Source organism: Rhamphochromis sp. 'chilingali' (genome assembly GCF_963969265.1).
Source record: "Rhamphochromis sp. 'chilingali' genome assembly, chromosome: 19".
Lineage (NCBI taxonomy): Eukaryota > Metazoa > Chordata > Actinopteri > Cichliformes > Cichlidae > Rhamphochromis > Rhamphochromis sp. 'chilingali'.
Window position 1 is genome coordinate 12,750,754 of NC_137946.1, and position 15,539 is coordinate 12,766,292.

At 38.7% G+C, this 15,539-nt stretch overlaps 1 protein-coding gene across 1 annotated transcript; it reads left to right on the forward strand.

The window, feature by feature from the left end:
• Positions 1 to 1,959: 1,959 nt before the first annotated feature.
• grk1b (G protein-coupled receptor kinase 1 b) lies at positions 1,960 to 13,532 on the forward strand. Its single transcript, XM_080867059.1, has 9 exons — positions 1,960 to 2,035; positions 6,218 to 6,278; positions 10,123 to 10,835; positions 11,304 to 11,431; positions 11,608 to 11,765; positions 12,018 to 12,101; positions 12,402 to 12,526; positions 12,615 to 12,816; positions 12,927 to 13,532. The coding sequence occupies exons 3-9, from the start codon at positions 10,137 to 10,139 to the stop codon at positions 13,208 to 13,210; spliced, it is 1,680 nt and encodes a 559-aa protein (XP_080723185.1). The 5' UTR covers positions 1,960 to 2,035; positions 6,218 to 6,278; positions 10,123 to 10,136; the 3' UTR covers positions 13,211 to 13,532.
• Positions 13,533 to 15,539: the final 2,007 nt, after the last annotated feature.

A 15,539-nucleotide genomic window follows, 5' to 3' on the forward strand; every position in this document is an offset into this window, starting at 1 on the left:
AGCTAACGGGAAGTCGAGACCTACTACAGCCGGGAGGAACACCGCTTTCCCGGCACATCGTGCCTCGACCTCCCGGTCGGCTTCGAGCTGGCGGCCACTAGCTCGAAGCTAACGGGAAGTCGAGACCTACTACAGCCGGGAGGAACACCGCTTTCCCGGCACATCGTGCCTCGACCTCCCGGTCGGCTTCGAGCTGGCGGCCACTAGCTCGAAGCTAACGGGAAGTCGAGACCTACTACAGCCGGGAGGAACACCGCTTTCCCGGCACATCGTGCCTCGACCTCCCGGTCGGCTTCGAGCTGGCGGCCTCCGAAGAATGCGGCTAAAACTTTTGCGAGATCTCGCAAAAGTCCGTCTTAAATTTTTTTTTTCTCCCTAATTTTTTTTTTTCCTCCCTAATTTTTTTTTCTCCCATGTCCCCTGGGGGGCTCCGTAATTATGCACTGCGTCATCTCACAGAATGACTTTTTAATTCTTCGTTTTCTTCTGTTTTACTGCAAGTTGCCAACCCATTTAATTAGAGAAGGTAGTTACACTGCCCTCTAGTGGAAGAGAATGTAATTGTTCTGCCCATTATTCACGCCGATTGCTTACAGTACTAAGGTGGAACCAGATAATCTTCCACGGCACATCTGATCATTTCGCGGAAAGGTGGTTGGGAAACACTGACCTAATACACAGTTAACAGTTAATTTCAGATTTTTTTGTTCAATATGTTGTTGAAGCATCAATTACTTTTTTTTTTAAATAGTATGATGCTACAAGCTTGCCAGTTTCTCCCATTCTTCTTTGCAGAACCTCTGTAAGGACAAGAAAGACATTGTGGACAAAACAAGACACCCCCCATAATCTTTAGTGACAATATTGTAGTTAGTTAAATGGTCTGATTGTTCAAATCTGTATTTTCTTTGATTGTGGTAAAATAATGTGTGCCCCAGTCTCCAAAAATGACATAGTGCAGGAAGCGTAGTTATTCCTCCGTTACACCACAAGAGGGAGTATCCCCTAAAATGAGCAGCTCTAGCGGGAGTAAAGAAGCCAGCCACTACCCATAAGGCAGTGCGCCTATAAGCGTTATGTGAGACTGCAAAAGTGTGTAACGCTGTGCTATGTCCATGTATATATTTGCAGATGCAGTAAAGGCGAACTCACAAAGCCACACTGGTTTCAATTCATTTTAATTCAAGTGTGCAACACCTCTCAAGCTCCATCATGTTTGATGGGGAGTGTTGTTCCACAGCTATTTTGAGATCTCTCCAAAGATGTTCAGTCGGGTTCAAATCTTGGCTCTGGTTGCAAAGTCACTCCTTTGTTATTATTTCTGTGTTTAAGGTGGTTTGAAGATTAACTTTGACCCAGTCTGTGGTCTTTTCCCTTCCTTTTTCCAACCTTGATATTTTTCTCACAGTTCCTGTGGCTAAAAAACAAAAACATACCCACAGAATGATGCTACCATCATTGTAGATGGAGATGTGGTGCTGGGATGATATTGGCCAGGAAAAAGAATTTGATCCTTGTTTCGTCCGACCAGATTTTGTTTATTGTGGTCTGAGAGTCCATCAGTTGCCTTGCAAGGTTCTCCACAGAGCAATGCTGGAGCTCTGTGAGAGTGACCATGAGGTTCTTAGTTGCCTCCCCAATACAGGTCCTTCCTAAAGTCAAAGTCAGCTTTACTGTTAAAAACCATTTGTTCAGGTCATACACAGGAATTTGAAACTGCAGTGCTCCCACAGCCCCCAGTCTTACACTAAAACAACAGAAATCAATCTCAGAGCAATCTACCTCAATTGCTCAGTTTGGCTGGGAGGCCAGTTCTAGAAAAAGACCTAGTGGTTCCAAATTTCTTTCATTTGTGGATGATAGAGGCTACTGTGCTCATTGGGACTTTCGGTGCTGCAGTTTTTTTTTTATACAGTTCCCCAGATTAAGGCCTCTATACAATCTTGTCTCTGAGGTCTACAGGCAATTCCTTGGACGTCATGGCTTGGTTGGTGCTCTAACATACACTGTCAATGATAGGACCCCATATAGACAGGTATGTGCATTTACCAACTAATGTTCAACCAACTGAATTTACCACAAGTGGACTCCAGTTAGCTTGTAGAAATAATTGTCAGATGATCCGTATAAACAGGATACATCTAAGTATCATGGCAAAGGCTGTGAACACTTGTGTATGTGTTATATTATTGGCAATAAATCTGTAAGAACTTCAGGCCAACTTTTTTGACTTTATCCTAATGCTTCTTCAAATAGTGTCTATAACTAAGGTCATTGCTCTGGTTAATATCCATGTCTTCAGAACTCAGAAGGTTTATCATACTATAGTATGTCAGATACACCAAACTGAAAGCTGTTTCCCTGAACAGCTACCCTGAGGTACCCCTGAGCAAGGTACCGTCCCTACACACTGCTCCCTGGGCGCCCAGTGGCTGCCCACTGCTTCACTGAGTGAATAGGTTAAATGCAGAGAGGAATTTCCCCACGGGGATCAATAAAGTATAAAAAAAAAACAACTACAAGAAAGGTTTCCATCCATTCTAAATGTACTCTATATTTCCAAAAGTACTTGCTTGTCTGCCTTCACATGCATATAAACTTGAGTGGCATCCCATTGTTAATCTATAGGTTCTATAGGGTTTAATAAGATGTGCCCCACTCTTTGCAGGCATAACAGCTTCAAGTCTTTCTTTCACAAGGTTTAGGAGTGTGTTTATGGGAATTTTTCTGGGAGCATGAAATTATCCAAAATGTCTTGTGAAAGAGTTCCTTTCACTAAAACTAAGGGGCTGAGCCCAACTCCTGAAAAACAATCCTACACCATAATCTCCCCTCCACCAAACTTTACACTCGGCATAATGCATTCTGACAAGTACCGTTCTTATTGCAAACGCTAAACACAGACCTATCCATCAGATTGCTAGACGAAGAAGCATGATTAATCACTCCAGAGAACACATCTCCACTGCTCTAGAGGCCTTTGGCGGCATGCTTTACACCACTGCATCTGAAACGTTGCATTGTGCTTGGTGATATAGCTGCTTCACTATATCACCAGATCTCTTAGATCAGGGGTGTCAAACTCAAACACACATTGGGCCAAAATTCAAAACTGGAACAAAGTCGCGGGCTAACGTTAATATTTATTGAAATATATTTATTCCTCCAGATATGAGAATGAATCTTTTCTTATGGACTCAAACAAGTTTTGCTGAAAATGTGAATATGGAACAAGCAAAGCTTAATACTAAACAATATATATATATTAGCTGTATAATACCAGTAGGCCAGCTCTAATAGTAATTTGTTATGGCTTTGCGGGCCAAATGTAATTAGGCTGCGGGCCAAATTTGGCCCGCGGGCCAGAGTTTGACACCTATGTCTTAGATCAAGAGATCTTTTGCTTTTAGCCATACCAAGGTCGAGGCTGGTTCATAGGGGCGATCGAGCATTTGCAGTTGTAGTGCCTAAGCTGTGCAATAGTTTACCCCTACACGTCAGACAGGCTCCTACTGTCAATCTTTTTAAATCTTATCTTAATTTGTATTTACTGGCTTTTAATACAGCATCGGAGTTATTTGTTAATTCATATTTGATGTTTGGTATCAATATTATAGGTTATTTTACTAGGTATTTTTTATTCTTGTACAGCACTTTGGTCAACGTTCCTGTTGTAATTAAATGTGCTATATAAATAAATAAATACGGTACTAATGGAAACAGACTCCATGAAGCTCTCTATGCACTGTTCTTGAGCTCATCTGAAGGTTACATAAAGTTTGAAGGTCTGTAGTGATTGACTCTTCAGATAGTTAGTGACTTCTACACAGTATGCACCTCAGCATTCACTGATCCTGCACTGTGATTTTACATGGCCTACCACTTTGTGGCTGAGTTGATGTTTATGCCGATCACATCCACTTTGTTATACCACTAACAGTTGACTGTGGAATATTTAGTAGTGAGGAAATTTTACAACTGGACTTGTTGGACATGTGGCATCCTGTCATGGTATCCCCGCTGGAATTCACTGAGGTCCTGAGAGTGACCCATTTTTTTTAACAAATGCTTTCAGGAGCAGTCTGCACGCCTACGTGACTGATGGAAGGGATTGGAACTCCTGAATTCAATGATTTGGATGGCTGAGTGAACACTTTAGGCAACATATTTAATGACATTAAAGGATGTAAATCCTCTTTTGACTTATATGTTTACATTTTAGAATTTTTGCAGCAAACACAGATTTACCTTTCTGTTAAGGACACTGACCTCACTGTAAAATGTGTGTCATTGAGTTAAAGTTAGAAACACCAGGTAACCAGGGCAGCTCCGCTGAGCTCAATTAGAGATTACTGCGTGAGATAGAACAGTGACTTCCACTGCTGTTTTTAATCACATCTCTGTTTAATCAGATGAAGAACACTTACTGCTCAGCTGCGTGAGGATCACGAATATTCTAACAGCTCCAAAGTGTGTGCACTGCAAATATAATGAGATCTTAACACAAAATTAATTAAATGGTCTTAGTGTAGTATTGAATATTGAATATATAGTAGTTGATCAAATTGTCTCGTGACAGGACAATGGAAGATTGAGCATAAAACCCGGATAAGACGGATGTTTTTCCAGACGATTATCATTTCTGTGACATCAACTTTGATTTCACAGATGAAAACATAGTGGTCAGATCCTCTAGACTGTCACGGTCTTTGGACTAATTTGATTAACCTCCCCGTCTGGGTCGGTGGGTTTGTTTGTTTTTCATCACAGAGCTGGATTAGACGTGACAGTAAAAACGGTTTCACCTCAAACCCTTTTAAATAGGATTTGTGCCGAGGGCGGTTTGATGCACACAGTGAGACTTAAAACAGCCAAACAGGCCCAGAATTTCTGTTATTACTGTTATTTCTTTATCGAGCCACTATATAGTCGTACAGAACTAGTGCTGTGGTGGCTGCACTATGCCACCACATCAGATCGTGAACTGTAAAAATTCCTCTCTGCTTATCTCATCAAATAAAGGGATAAAGGGCCATTCCCATATAATGCAAAAAATTAACAATTAAAAAATTAAGCTTTTGGAAGGCTGAATGCATTTATTTGTTCTTGGCACAAAGATCAATAGGATAACAGTTTTTATATTGACATTAAATACTTTTGTAATAAAAGAAATGCAACTGCTTGCAGTCCCATAATGTAGTGAATGTGTAGTTAAGTCAACATTACAAGAATAGTATTACAACACACTAACTTTTCTGCTCAATCAAAGGCGATATTCCCAACAGCTACACTGTGCAAGCAACTCATTTATTTATTCTGTCCTCTTTAGGTAGATGATCTAAATCCTTCTTCTCCATTTCCTCAACAACCTGCCAAATCCTATCACCTGCCATGTGCCCACATAATCTCTTTCTCACCTGTTCGAGCGCATTAAAATGCTTCTGCAAAGATCTGAATTCACATACATAATGAGTATAAATCCCGCTTACTGATGAAGCTAAGGTCATACAGAAATAACATTCCTCAAAGTTTGTATTAACAAATGCTGCGGTGTTTTGCTCTCGCATACACCCCGAGGAGATAATCCATTTTATTTCTCTCCAGCCTGCTTCTTCTGCCAATACACCGTGTTGTTGTTGTGAAATTTGTAATGATGCTATTCACTAATTCTCATTGGTATGATTCACATATGAAAATGTACCTTGGACAAGGAAAACAGGACAGTTATAAATAACAATATAGTCTGAAATGCTCACCCCAATACTCACCAGTGGCTTCTGCCAAGTTGCTCACTCCAATAATGTCAGGGTGTAATCCTCACCAGGAAGGAGGATTTCAGGTGCAAAGTAAACCTTAACCTGAAACACTGACCTGTCCAACACATCACACAGTGACGAGAGGAGGAGAGAGCAGGTTTATTCAAGACACCGACAGGCCAGAGCTGTACATTAGTGCTTATATTCTAATTAATAGAAGGCAAACAGGTAAAATAGTAGGAAAATATAAGTTGGATGGCGTTCAATTGGATTTAATTTGTTGGCCTCAAGCTCTGATTTAATTTGCTGCTTTAAAACAAGGTAAGTTGGAGTTCATCATGTACCTAGGTATAAAGTAAAATCTTTTTTTTAATTAACCATTGTGCATTTTTTGATTGTGACAATAGCCTAATGAGATTTGTTCAACTGTCACATGATACATTAAAATTACTTTCTTCCAGTTTTTTTCTTCTACAAGCTAAGTTGCGGCGTACATCTGTGTCGTTTCAAGAAATTTACCAGGTAAGCACCAAATATTTGTAACATCAATTCAACTTTTGACCAAATTTGAAATACTGTCATGACTTCCTCTCCCGTCTCTGAGTTATCGTGTTAATACATTTGCTTTTGCAGTACATTAAAAAGTCAGTGCTGGTGACACTGAAGCATAAAAATAATTAAAACCTGAAAAGTAATTATAAATAGCACTGAAAGAGCTACATTCAAAATTAAATGGGCCAGAAATATTATTCAGTGGCTGTACAGAATCATCAGATAAAAGTTTGTATTGGCACCATCGGGGTTTCTTCCTCATATGCATAGCTACATACATTTACTTAACAGAACTGTTTAAGAGCAAGGAGGTCATGCATAAGTAAATCCCCTGTATCAACAACCAAGATTAAGGAGGCAGACATCTGATACACCCGGGGCTTAGCCCTAAAGGGTAGTATGTATGTGGGATTGGGATTGGGGGGGTTAGAAATGACAAAGATTAATAGGCTCTGTTTTGAGTTTTGTTCAATAGGGAAAAATATATATCACATGTGCAGGACACCTTAAACTACGTAGTTTTTTAATTAAGCAGCAAGGCAGAACAAGGTCAGGGCTGTATCAAGACACGAGGACTACACACCAATTCAACCAGACCCAGAACTGATCCGGAATTAAAGCAGGACTACAACAGTTCAAAATCAGGACTACTTAGGACTTAACCAAGACAGAATCAGAAACAGAACTAGATGATAGTAGCACTAAAAATCATCATAGACCTGCACTACACTTATTGTTTAATTCTACCAAAGTCCACTATTTAGATTGAGAAAAGTTTATATAATTATTTAGCCTTGTTGTGCAAACAAGCCTGCAAAACTTAATAAATATAGAATTTGAAAAATAACAAACCTAAAAAGAAACACTTGGTACGAGATACATGAGGACCTATGATACGGTGATACTTTGGGTAAACAACCATTTGACTAACATGTGTGTCTCACCTGCTCTTGTTCCCACTCAGTTCTGTCCTCATTCTCCTCTCTCTGTTTCTCTCTTTTGATGTTGTACAGTAAAAAAAATGTTTTTTGTTTTCCATAAAGTGTATGTAAGTATCTGGTTTAAACTGTGACTATACTGCTGTATATTGAAATTTCTCTTGTTTTGCATAGGAATATACTGAACAACATACAAAGCATAATATATAAAATAACATCTACCAGAGTTATTTATTTGAAAGAAGCACCTCATGTCCATTCTTGTATATCAGTGCATTACTGAAACCGATTTATTTAGCCGTGGAGGGTAACAACTGAAAATATGAAATAAACACACATGTAAGCTAAGACTTTCTAAAGAAACAGCATTGTTGTTGTTCGGCTTTTCATTTCGCCATTTGTTGATTCACTTGAAGAGCAAGTAACGTAATATGGGTCAAGTGATCAGTTTGATATCAATCTTTTGTGATGCACCGTCATATTTACATTATTTGTACAGTACGAATGATTTTCTTTGGTACCTGGTCAAACTTTTGTTTTATACAGTTGTCAGCCAGGCATCTAACTATGAAAAAATTATACCCCAAAAGACCCCGGGCTTCTGAAAAAGCAACCCGGGCTTAAGCCCAGTAAGCCCCCCCCCCGCTCCGCCACTGCTGTAGAGTAAATACATCTAATGCATTTAGAGCTCAATTTATTAACAAGCTGATATTACTGATTGATGTTAGTTATCTGCCGCCGATGTACTGTTATCAGCATTTATGATAGCCGTTAAATAAAAAATAATAAAGGAAGAAAGGCCCTGCGACAGACTGGCGACCTGTCCAGGGTGTACCCCGCCTCTCGCCCTATGACTGCTGGGATAGGCTCCAGCACCCCCCCCCCCCCCCACGTGACCCTGGAAAGGATAGGCGAAAGCAAATGGATGGATGGATGAAAGGAAGAAAGGGAAGAAGAAACATGCTTCAACCGTGTTATGAGTGTTGATGTTTTATAGTTTGTCCACCAGAGGGCATAAATGTTTGCACCGCCACAAACATAAGAATGAGTTAATCTGAGCAGCCAGTCAGAGCATATATGAGTAAATAAATAAGAACCCATACCAAATGTTAGCAAAATCTGTTTTTGCTTCATGTGTGTGAAAGAAAACCGGTGTAGAAAATTGGATTTTTAAATCACCAAATATCTGTGTCGTTCTCAAAACTCTTATTTCAGTTGGGCATAGATTTATTCATTGATAGAGTAAAAAATCTATTGAATGTTTGGAATAATAATGTCATACTTTTAATATGACATTTTAATATCTGCATCCATAAAGCATATTTTGCAGTTCATGTTACCCCTAACATAAATCTACACCATCTACATCACTCTATAATATATAGAGATTTATGTCTATATAAAATGCAGGTCCCCGAAATCCTTTGCCTGTGTGACTGTATCGTCATGCAGCTGTAGCGCCCCAAGTTTAGCACTGTCAGAAGTCCTCATCATTCACTTTTGTCATTTGAACAGCAGGGAGCAGCATATAACAGCATTTTAATATTTTCACCATCAATGATTCTTACCTACATACAACATACCTAAATTAATATAGAAACAGATAATACATTTTTAGGATCATTGTTTAGCGTTTACTTAAATTTAAGATGGCACACAGCTACTCCGACACTACCCCGGCAGCTTACAAAGGAATAAGATAACTTATTCCGATTCGCTTCAACCTTATCGTGATGAGTTAGGACGAGAACAACAAAATGCTGAAGCATTAAGTGGTAGTAAAAAGAAACAGCTGACTAAACACTGAAAAACTAATTAGGTTAACTGGCAACAGGTCAGTAACTTGATTGGATATAAAAAGTACATCTTAGGCAGAGTTTTTCAGAAGTAAATATGGGCATAGGTTCCAAGATTTGCAAGAGACTACAGATTGTGTATCAATTTCAGAATAATGTTCCTCAATGAAAAATTGTGAAGATTCAAAATCTAGAGATATGTCTGTATGCCAGGAACAAGGCCAAAAACAAATATTGGATTACTGTGATCTGCAGGCCCATAGCAGCATAGCATTAAAAAAAGGCATTACCACTGACTGGGTTCAGAAACACTTTCAGAAATCACTGTCTGTGAACACACTTCAAGTTAAAGCTCCATCACTCAAAAAAGAAGCCATTCGTGAACATGATCCAGAAAAGTAACCTTCTTCTCTGAGCCAATGCTCATTTAAAATGGACCAAGGAAAATGCAAAACTGTTCTGTGGTCAGAGAAATTGAAATTTGAAATGATCTTTTGGAAAACATGGATGTCACATTCTCTGGTGTGAACAGGGGAGGCACCATCCAGCTTGTATTCAGCTCTCAGTTTAAAGGCGAGCACTTCTGATGGTCTGGGGTGCATTAGTGCTTATGGAACCACAAATGCTTCCATCCAAACGGTGTCCTTTCAGGGGAAGGTCTTGCATATTTCAGTAGGACAGTCCTAAACTGCATACTGCATCTATTACAGCGTTACAATAGAGGTGTGCCATCAAATCTATATCTGCCTCAGTTTTTTTTTCTTAAACTGTACATTTTCTCAGTTTAAACATTTGATGTTTTATTTGGTCTATTGTGAATGCATATTGGTTTATGAATGTATGAAAATCATTGCATTGTTTTATTTGTATTTTAAACATTGTTGCAACTTGCAATATGGGTTCTATTTTTTGTTAGAATATTTATTTAAAATTGTGCAGAATTGTAATATAGTCTAGTGAATGATATGAGAGTTTTCAAGACAGTGTTACAAAAGAGACTGATCTTCATTAGCTACCCCTTTAATGTAGTAAAATCTTATTATCAGCACTTTTAATGACATTTTTGGTTTCATTTGCCAGACAAAGGTGTAGCCATGGACATCGGTGGCTTGGAGACTGTAGTGGCAAACTCTGCCTATGTGTCAGCCCGTGGCAGCACGGATGGAGCTTCAGCAGCTGCGCTGCGTGACAAAAAGATGCGTGCCAGACTGAAACTCCCACATATCAGAAATTGTGAACACATGAAAGCAACACTAGACACCACCTTTGACAGCATGTGTGTCAAGCAACCCATCGGCAAGCGTCTCTTCCAGCAATATCTGGAGAGTGATGCAACCCATAAAAATGCTGGAGAGCTGTGGAAAGACATTGAAGAATATGTCGTGTGCCAAGAGAAGGACAGACTGCAGAAGGCTCAATTGATAGTCAATAAATACTATCAATCAGCTTCAAAGAATTTTTGCACTTTCCTAGAGGAAAAGGCCATCATTCGAGTTAAAGAAGACCTCAAGAATGTCCGTGGTGACTTATTTAAGGAGAGTGAACAACAGCTGCTCAAGCACTTGGAAAAAGCGGCCGTGGATGGCTTTAAGAACAGCATGTACTTCCTGCGTTTTGCTCAATTAAAATGGATGGAGAGCCAGCCGTTTGATGAAGAGTGGTTCATGGACTTCCGGGTACTGGGTAAAGGAGGTTTTGGCGAAGTGTTTGCTTGTCAGGCAAAGGCAACAGGCAAAATGTATGCGAACAAGAAGCTAGACAAAAAGAGGCTGAAGAAACGCAAAGGCTATGAGGTAAAATGCTAAGACTTCACAAAGCGGCTCATTATTTCAAGAAAGCATTCAGAGTTGTAATGAACATATACAGCTAAACAGTTGTTTTCAGCAATGGTTGATTTGCTCTCAGCACAGGCTGCACATGCACATAGCTTTATGTACTTTACCTGCAATGTGTCAAGAAATCAGAATCCGAAAGTTAACCTTCAAAGCGTCCTTTGAAGTGTACAAAAGCCATTATGAATAGTATTTGTTGCTTCTTAGGTTTCCTGCAGTAGTAAGACAGAATGTCATATACGGAGAAAAAAGGGCAATGAATCTCTCTGGCTTACATGGACCTGTGTATAACAACCTATTATTAATTTATAGAAGTAAAATAATACAAATTATCTGTTTGGCTTGACATTAGATGTAGGGCCTCCTGACATTGCACATTCTTGGTTTTGTTGCGTTAATCATGTTTGCTAATGTTTAATTTCTCTTTAGGGAGCAATTGTGGAGAAGCGCATCCTTGCAAAAGTTCACAGTCGGTTCATTGTGACGCTGGCTTATGCCTTCCAGACCAAGACAGACCTTTGCCTGGTTATGACCATCATGAATGGTGGTGATTTAAGGTGCTAGATCAAAATCAGTTACAGCAAAAATATGCACACATCAACCTAAACACTATGACTTGCTAGACTATGACGTGCTAGTTCCTGTAGTTAACACGGGTGAAGGATCCACTCCCCTCATCTCGACAAATAAGTTTGTAAAAAAAAAGAAGTCAATATTATTTCCTTTCTTGCAGGTTTCACATGTACAACGTCGATGAAAAAAATCCTGGTTTTGATGAGAAGAGAGCATGTTTCTATACAGCTCAGATCATCTGTGGGCTGGAACACCTTCATCAGCACAGAATCGTATACAGAGATCTGAAGCCAGAAAATGTACTTCTTGATGATGCAGGTAAGGAATTAAGACTGTAACACTTAATCTGTTTTCCATTTGTCTGTTTATATTGTCAGTTCACTGCCAAAATCTTTTAGTCTCTGTCCAAACCTGTCCTGAGATTAAAAAACAAAACAACAAAAAAAACAACCCTAAAGAGAAATCACATGCAGGTAGCGCCCAATCACAAAGCCCTAAATGACCAGTAGGTAAATGATGTCCAAACTTGTGTCCATATGCTACTGCTGTAATCAAAGCCTTTTTACTTAGGACATGTCCGCCTGTCAGATTTGGGTCTGGCTGTTGAACTTCCACCAGGAAAAGATACAACTTCTGGATATGCTGGGACTCCAGGTAAGTCATTTAACTCCTGTTATACCTGAAGATAAAGTTGCACTTATCAGCCTCCTTAGATAAACCTTTGATATCAATTTTAAAATCTTATGTTCCCTTGTTCTCGGGTTTGTGCATTCACAAACTTGGGTGAATGCCCATCTGCCCACATAAGCCTTTCAGGGCTGAGGGGTAAAAACTATCATATTGGAGAAAAACGTGTAGCCTTCAGGTTAATGCTGCCAGCTCAAACCTCTTTACCAACACGTAGATTGCATTTCTGGACTATTGTGTGTGAAACTGTGTTACATGTTAATACAGGTTTCATGGCACCAGAGCTGCTTCAGAAGAAGCAGTATGATTACTCTGTGGACTACTTTACTCTGGGAGTCACGGTGTATGAGATGATTGCTGCCAAAGGACCTTTTAGAGTACGAGGAGAAAAGGTGCTTTACATACATCCTCTCTTCTCCTGCTTGTCCTTCTTGACGGTTCTCTGTGCCTAATAAAATGTATATAATGTTGTTTCTTCAGGTCGAGAATGAAGAGGTAGCTCGCAGAATTCTAAATGATCCAGTTTCTTACACACCAAAATTCAGCAAAGAATGCAAAGACATCTGCGAGGGCCTGATGGAGAAGGACCCGACTAAACGACTGGGCTTCAAAAATAACGAGTGCGCAGAGCTCAAGAATCAACCATTTTTCAAAGACATTAACTGGGGACGTCTAGAAGCAGGTGATGAAAAAATATCATCGACAAGCGCACGTATTTCCTAATTACATGTCTATTGAAAACGATGCAACAAAAAGATGCTCATTTGTTTATCTCTTGTGTTTCATCTAAAGGAATGCTACCTCCACCATTTGTCCCCGATCCTAAAATGGTCTATGCCAAAGATATTGATGATGTGGGTGCCTTCAGCACAATCAAAGGTGTGGTCCTGGATGACAAGGACGCTGAGTTCTACAATGACTTTGCGTCCGGCAACGTCCCAATACCCTGGCAGGAGGAAATGATTGAGACTGGTGTGTTTGGAGAGCTGAATATCTGGGGAGAGAAGGGGAAGTTGCCCAATGACCTTGACCCTAATTATGTGGAAGCCAAAGGGGGGGGATGTGTAATGCTTTGAATTTAGATGGATGCAAAACAGATATACTTCTAATTTTTAAGATCAGTCATTTGTACAACAATCTGTTGTTGATGTATTTAATTTATATTATATTGTTATTATTTATGTAGAATTTGCATGCAAATATTTTATCTACTTATGATGTAATATCTATAGTATTTATAGAATATATAGAAAAGTACAGCATGGTGAAATAACACATAGCTGAAATATAAAGTTGTCAAAACATATGTTGCACTAATTGCATTGGTAAGATTTTTATTCAGTAATTATAGAAAAGCTAACTGTATAGAAATCACATGCAATGTAATCTGTATTGACACTGTAGTAATATGTTTTTATTCTTTATGTATTTATTATTAAGAAACAGGATTTAAGTAATTATTACAGGAAACATTTTAGATAGAAGAGTTAAAAGCAATCAATAAAACCTCCGGAAGGGCAAGAGTTGGTTCTTTTCATTTGTAACTTTCTGGCCTGCATTTGAATTTATATGAATATACATGGTGATAAAATATATAGCAAATGTCCAGCTTGTGCTTATGACAAAATGTGGAAGAGCCAAAAAAATTACTTTGTTTGCCAATGTGAATGCAACACCAAATCTTCTATCCATCAGTGTGTCTTTGGACTGTGGGAGGGAAGCCAGAGCATCCAGAGTGAACCCATCTAGTCAGAGGTAGAAGGTGCAAACTCCACATAGAAAGGCCCCAGCCTGCAATCAAACCCAGGACCTTCCTCCTCTAAGGTTACATTGTTAACCAACACAACAGTACTGACGAGACCAAATCAGCAGATTAAATTTCATTGCACGTTTACCAGCTGCAGCAAAACTGTGTTGACATTTCACTGATTATTTATTCACTTCTACAAAGAGGCGGCTTGTTCTTACTGAGAAAAGAAAGACAAGGATTTTCTAGAATAGTTGAAAAAAGTGAATGACTCACTGTTGGTCAGAACAGTATGTTATTGAAGGACATTTATCTTGTTTGTCTCGAGTTGAACACGTTTCTTACTGATACTGACCTTAATTACACCATTCTGCGTAATTATTGAAATAAATTATTAACCATCTGATAATGATGAAAATCATGACATGATGACGTGTTCCCCGAACAAACCTGCAATAAATCTGTTTTCTTTTTGATGTTTTAATCAAACCCTACAGCAACAGATTATCAATTATTTTATCTACATTTCTGAAACTCAAATGCTTTTTTCCTGTTGCATTTACCTTGATTAACGCAGGATACGAATAATTGATTTTCCTTCTAATGAAAATCCATGCTTATCCATCCAATTAACCAAACTCGCATGTTTTCGGTCAAGAGGACACCGATGAAGATGAAGAAGAAAAAAAACAAAACACAAAACAGAGAGAGAACATGCAAAAGCTAACAGTTAATGCAGCTTACCATTTATTGAGGACAAGTAACTATCAAAAATGTAAAAAAAACAAAACAATTGTTTGTGAACAATTCAATATAAAAGAGAAAGACCAGAAGTACTCAGAGAGTGCAGATCTCCACTAGAGCCACTCATTGTCTGGGCAGTACTTTTAAGGCAATAGTACTGTATTTGTATCTCAGTTTTTCTTTGTTCTTTATAAACTATTTAACTATGTTACTTTAAAATTTCACAACTGGAACATTCTATTCTTTTGTACAAAATTAAAAACTATGGTATTGAGAAGGTATATTTTAAAAACCGCTGCCATAACTTTCCTTTCTAATTAAGCCTCGTGAAAAGTTCTTGTTTCATTAAAAAACAAAAACAAACAAACAAACAAACAAACAGGTATGTTCTGCTTTTGATTACTTCAACTATGTGATATTTTACAAGATAATTGGAAATTCATGTATTATTAATTGTTGTTCTATCTTGCAATGTAATGCTCCTGAAATGGATTGCGTGTTACCTTAACATGCAAATTTTCCACAATTTTTGCTATAAGTTTTGGAATATACGTATTTCAGAGGCAATTTAACCTTGTACAGAGAAAGAAATTTAAAATCAATCACCCTGTAACTTTAATTTTACATAGCAAATGTTGCTTGACAGGACGATGAACCTACCACTATGTTGGAAGTTTTGTGCTGTCATAAGTTTAGCAATTAATCAACAAACAAGTGCACCCACACGCAGACACACATGCTGTCTGGTTATGGTGATTGCCTGTGGAAAAAAAAAAAATGTGCGAGAGAGAAAGAGAAAGAGAGGGATGGGGAAATGTCGAGTACCGTACTAGTAAAACCAGTACTGACGCAGTTACTTCATCAAATTTCTGCTACCTTCAGCACACAAAACCTGACCGAGGTTTAAATATGCT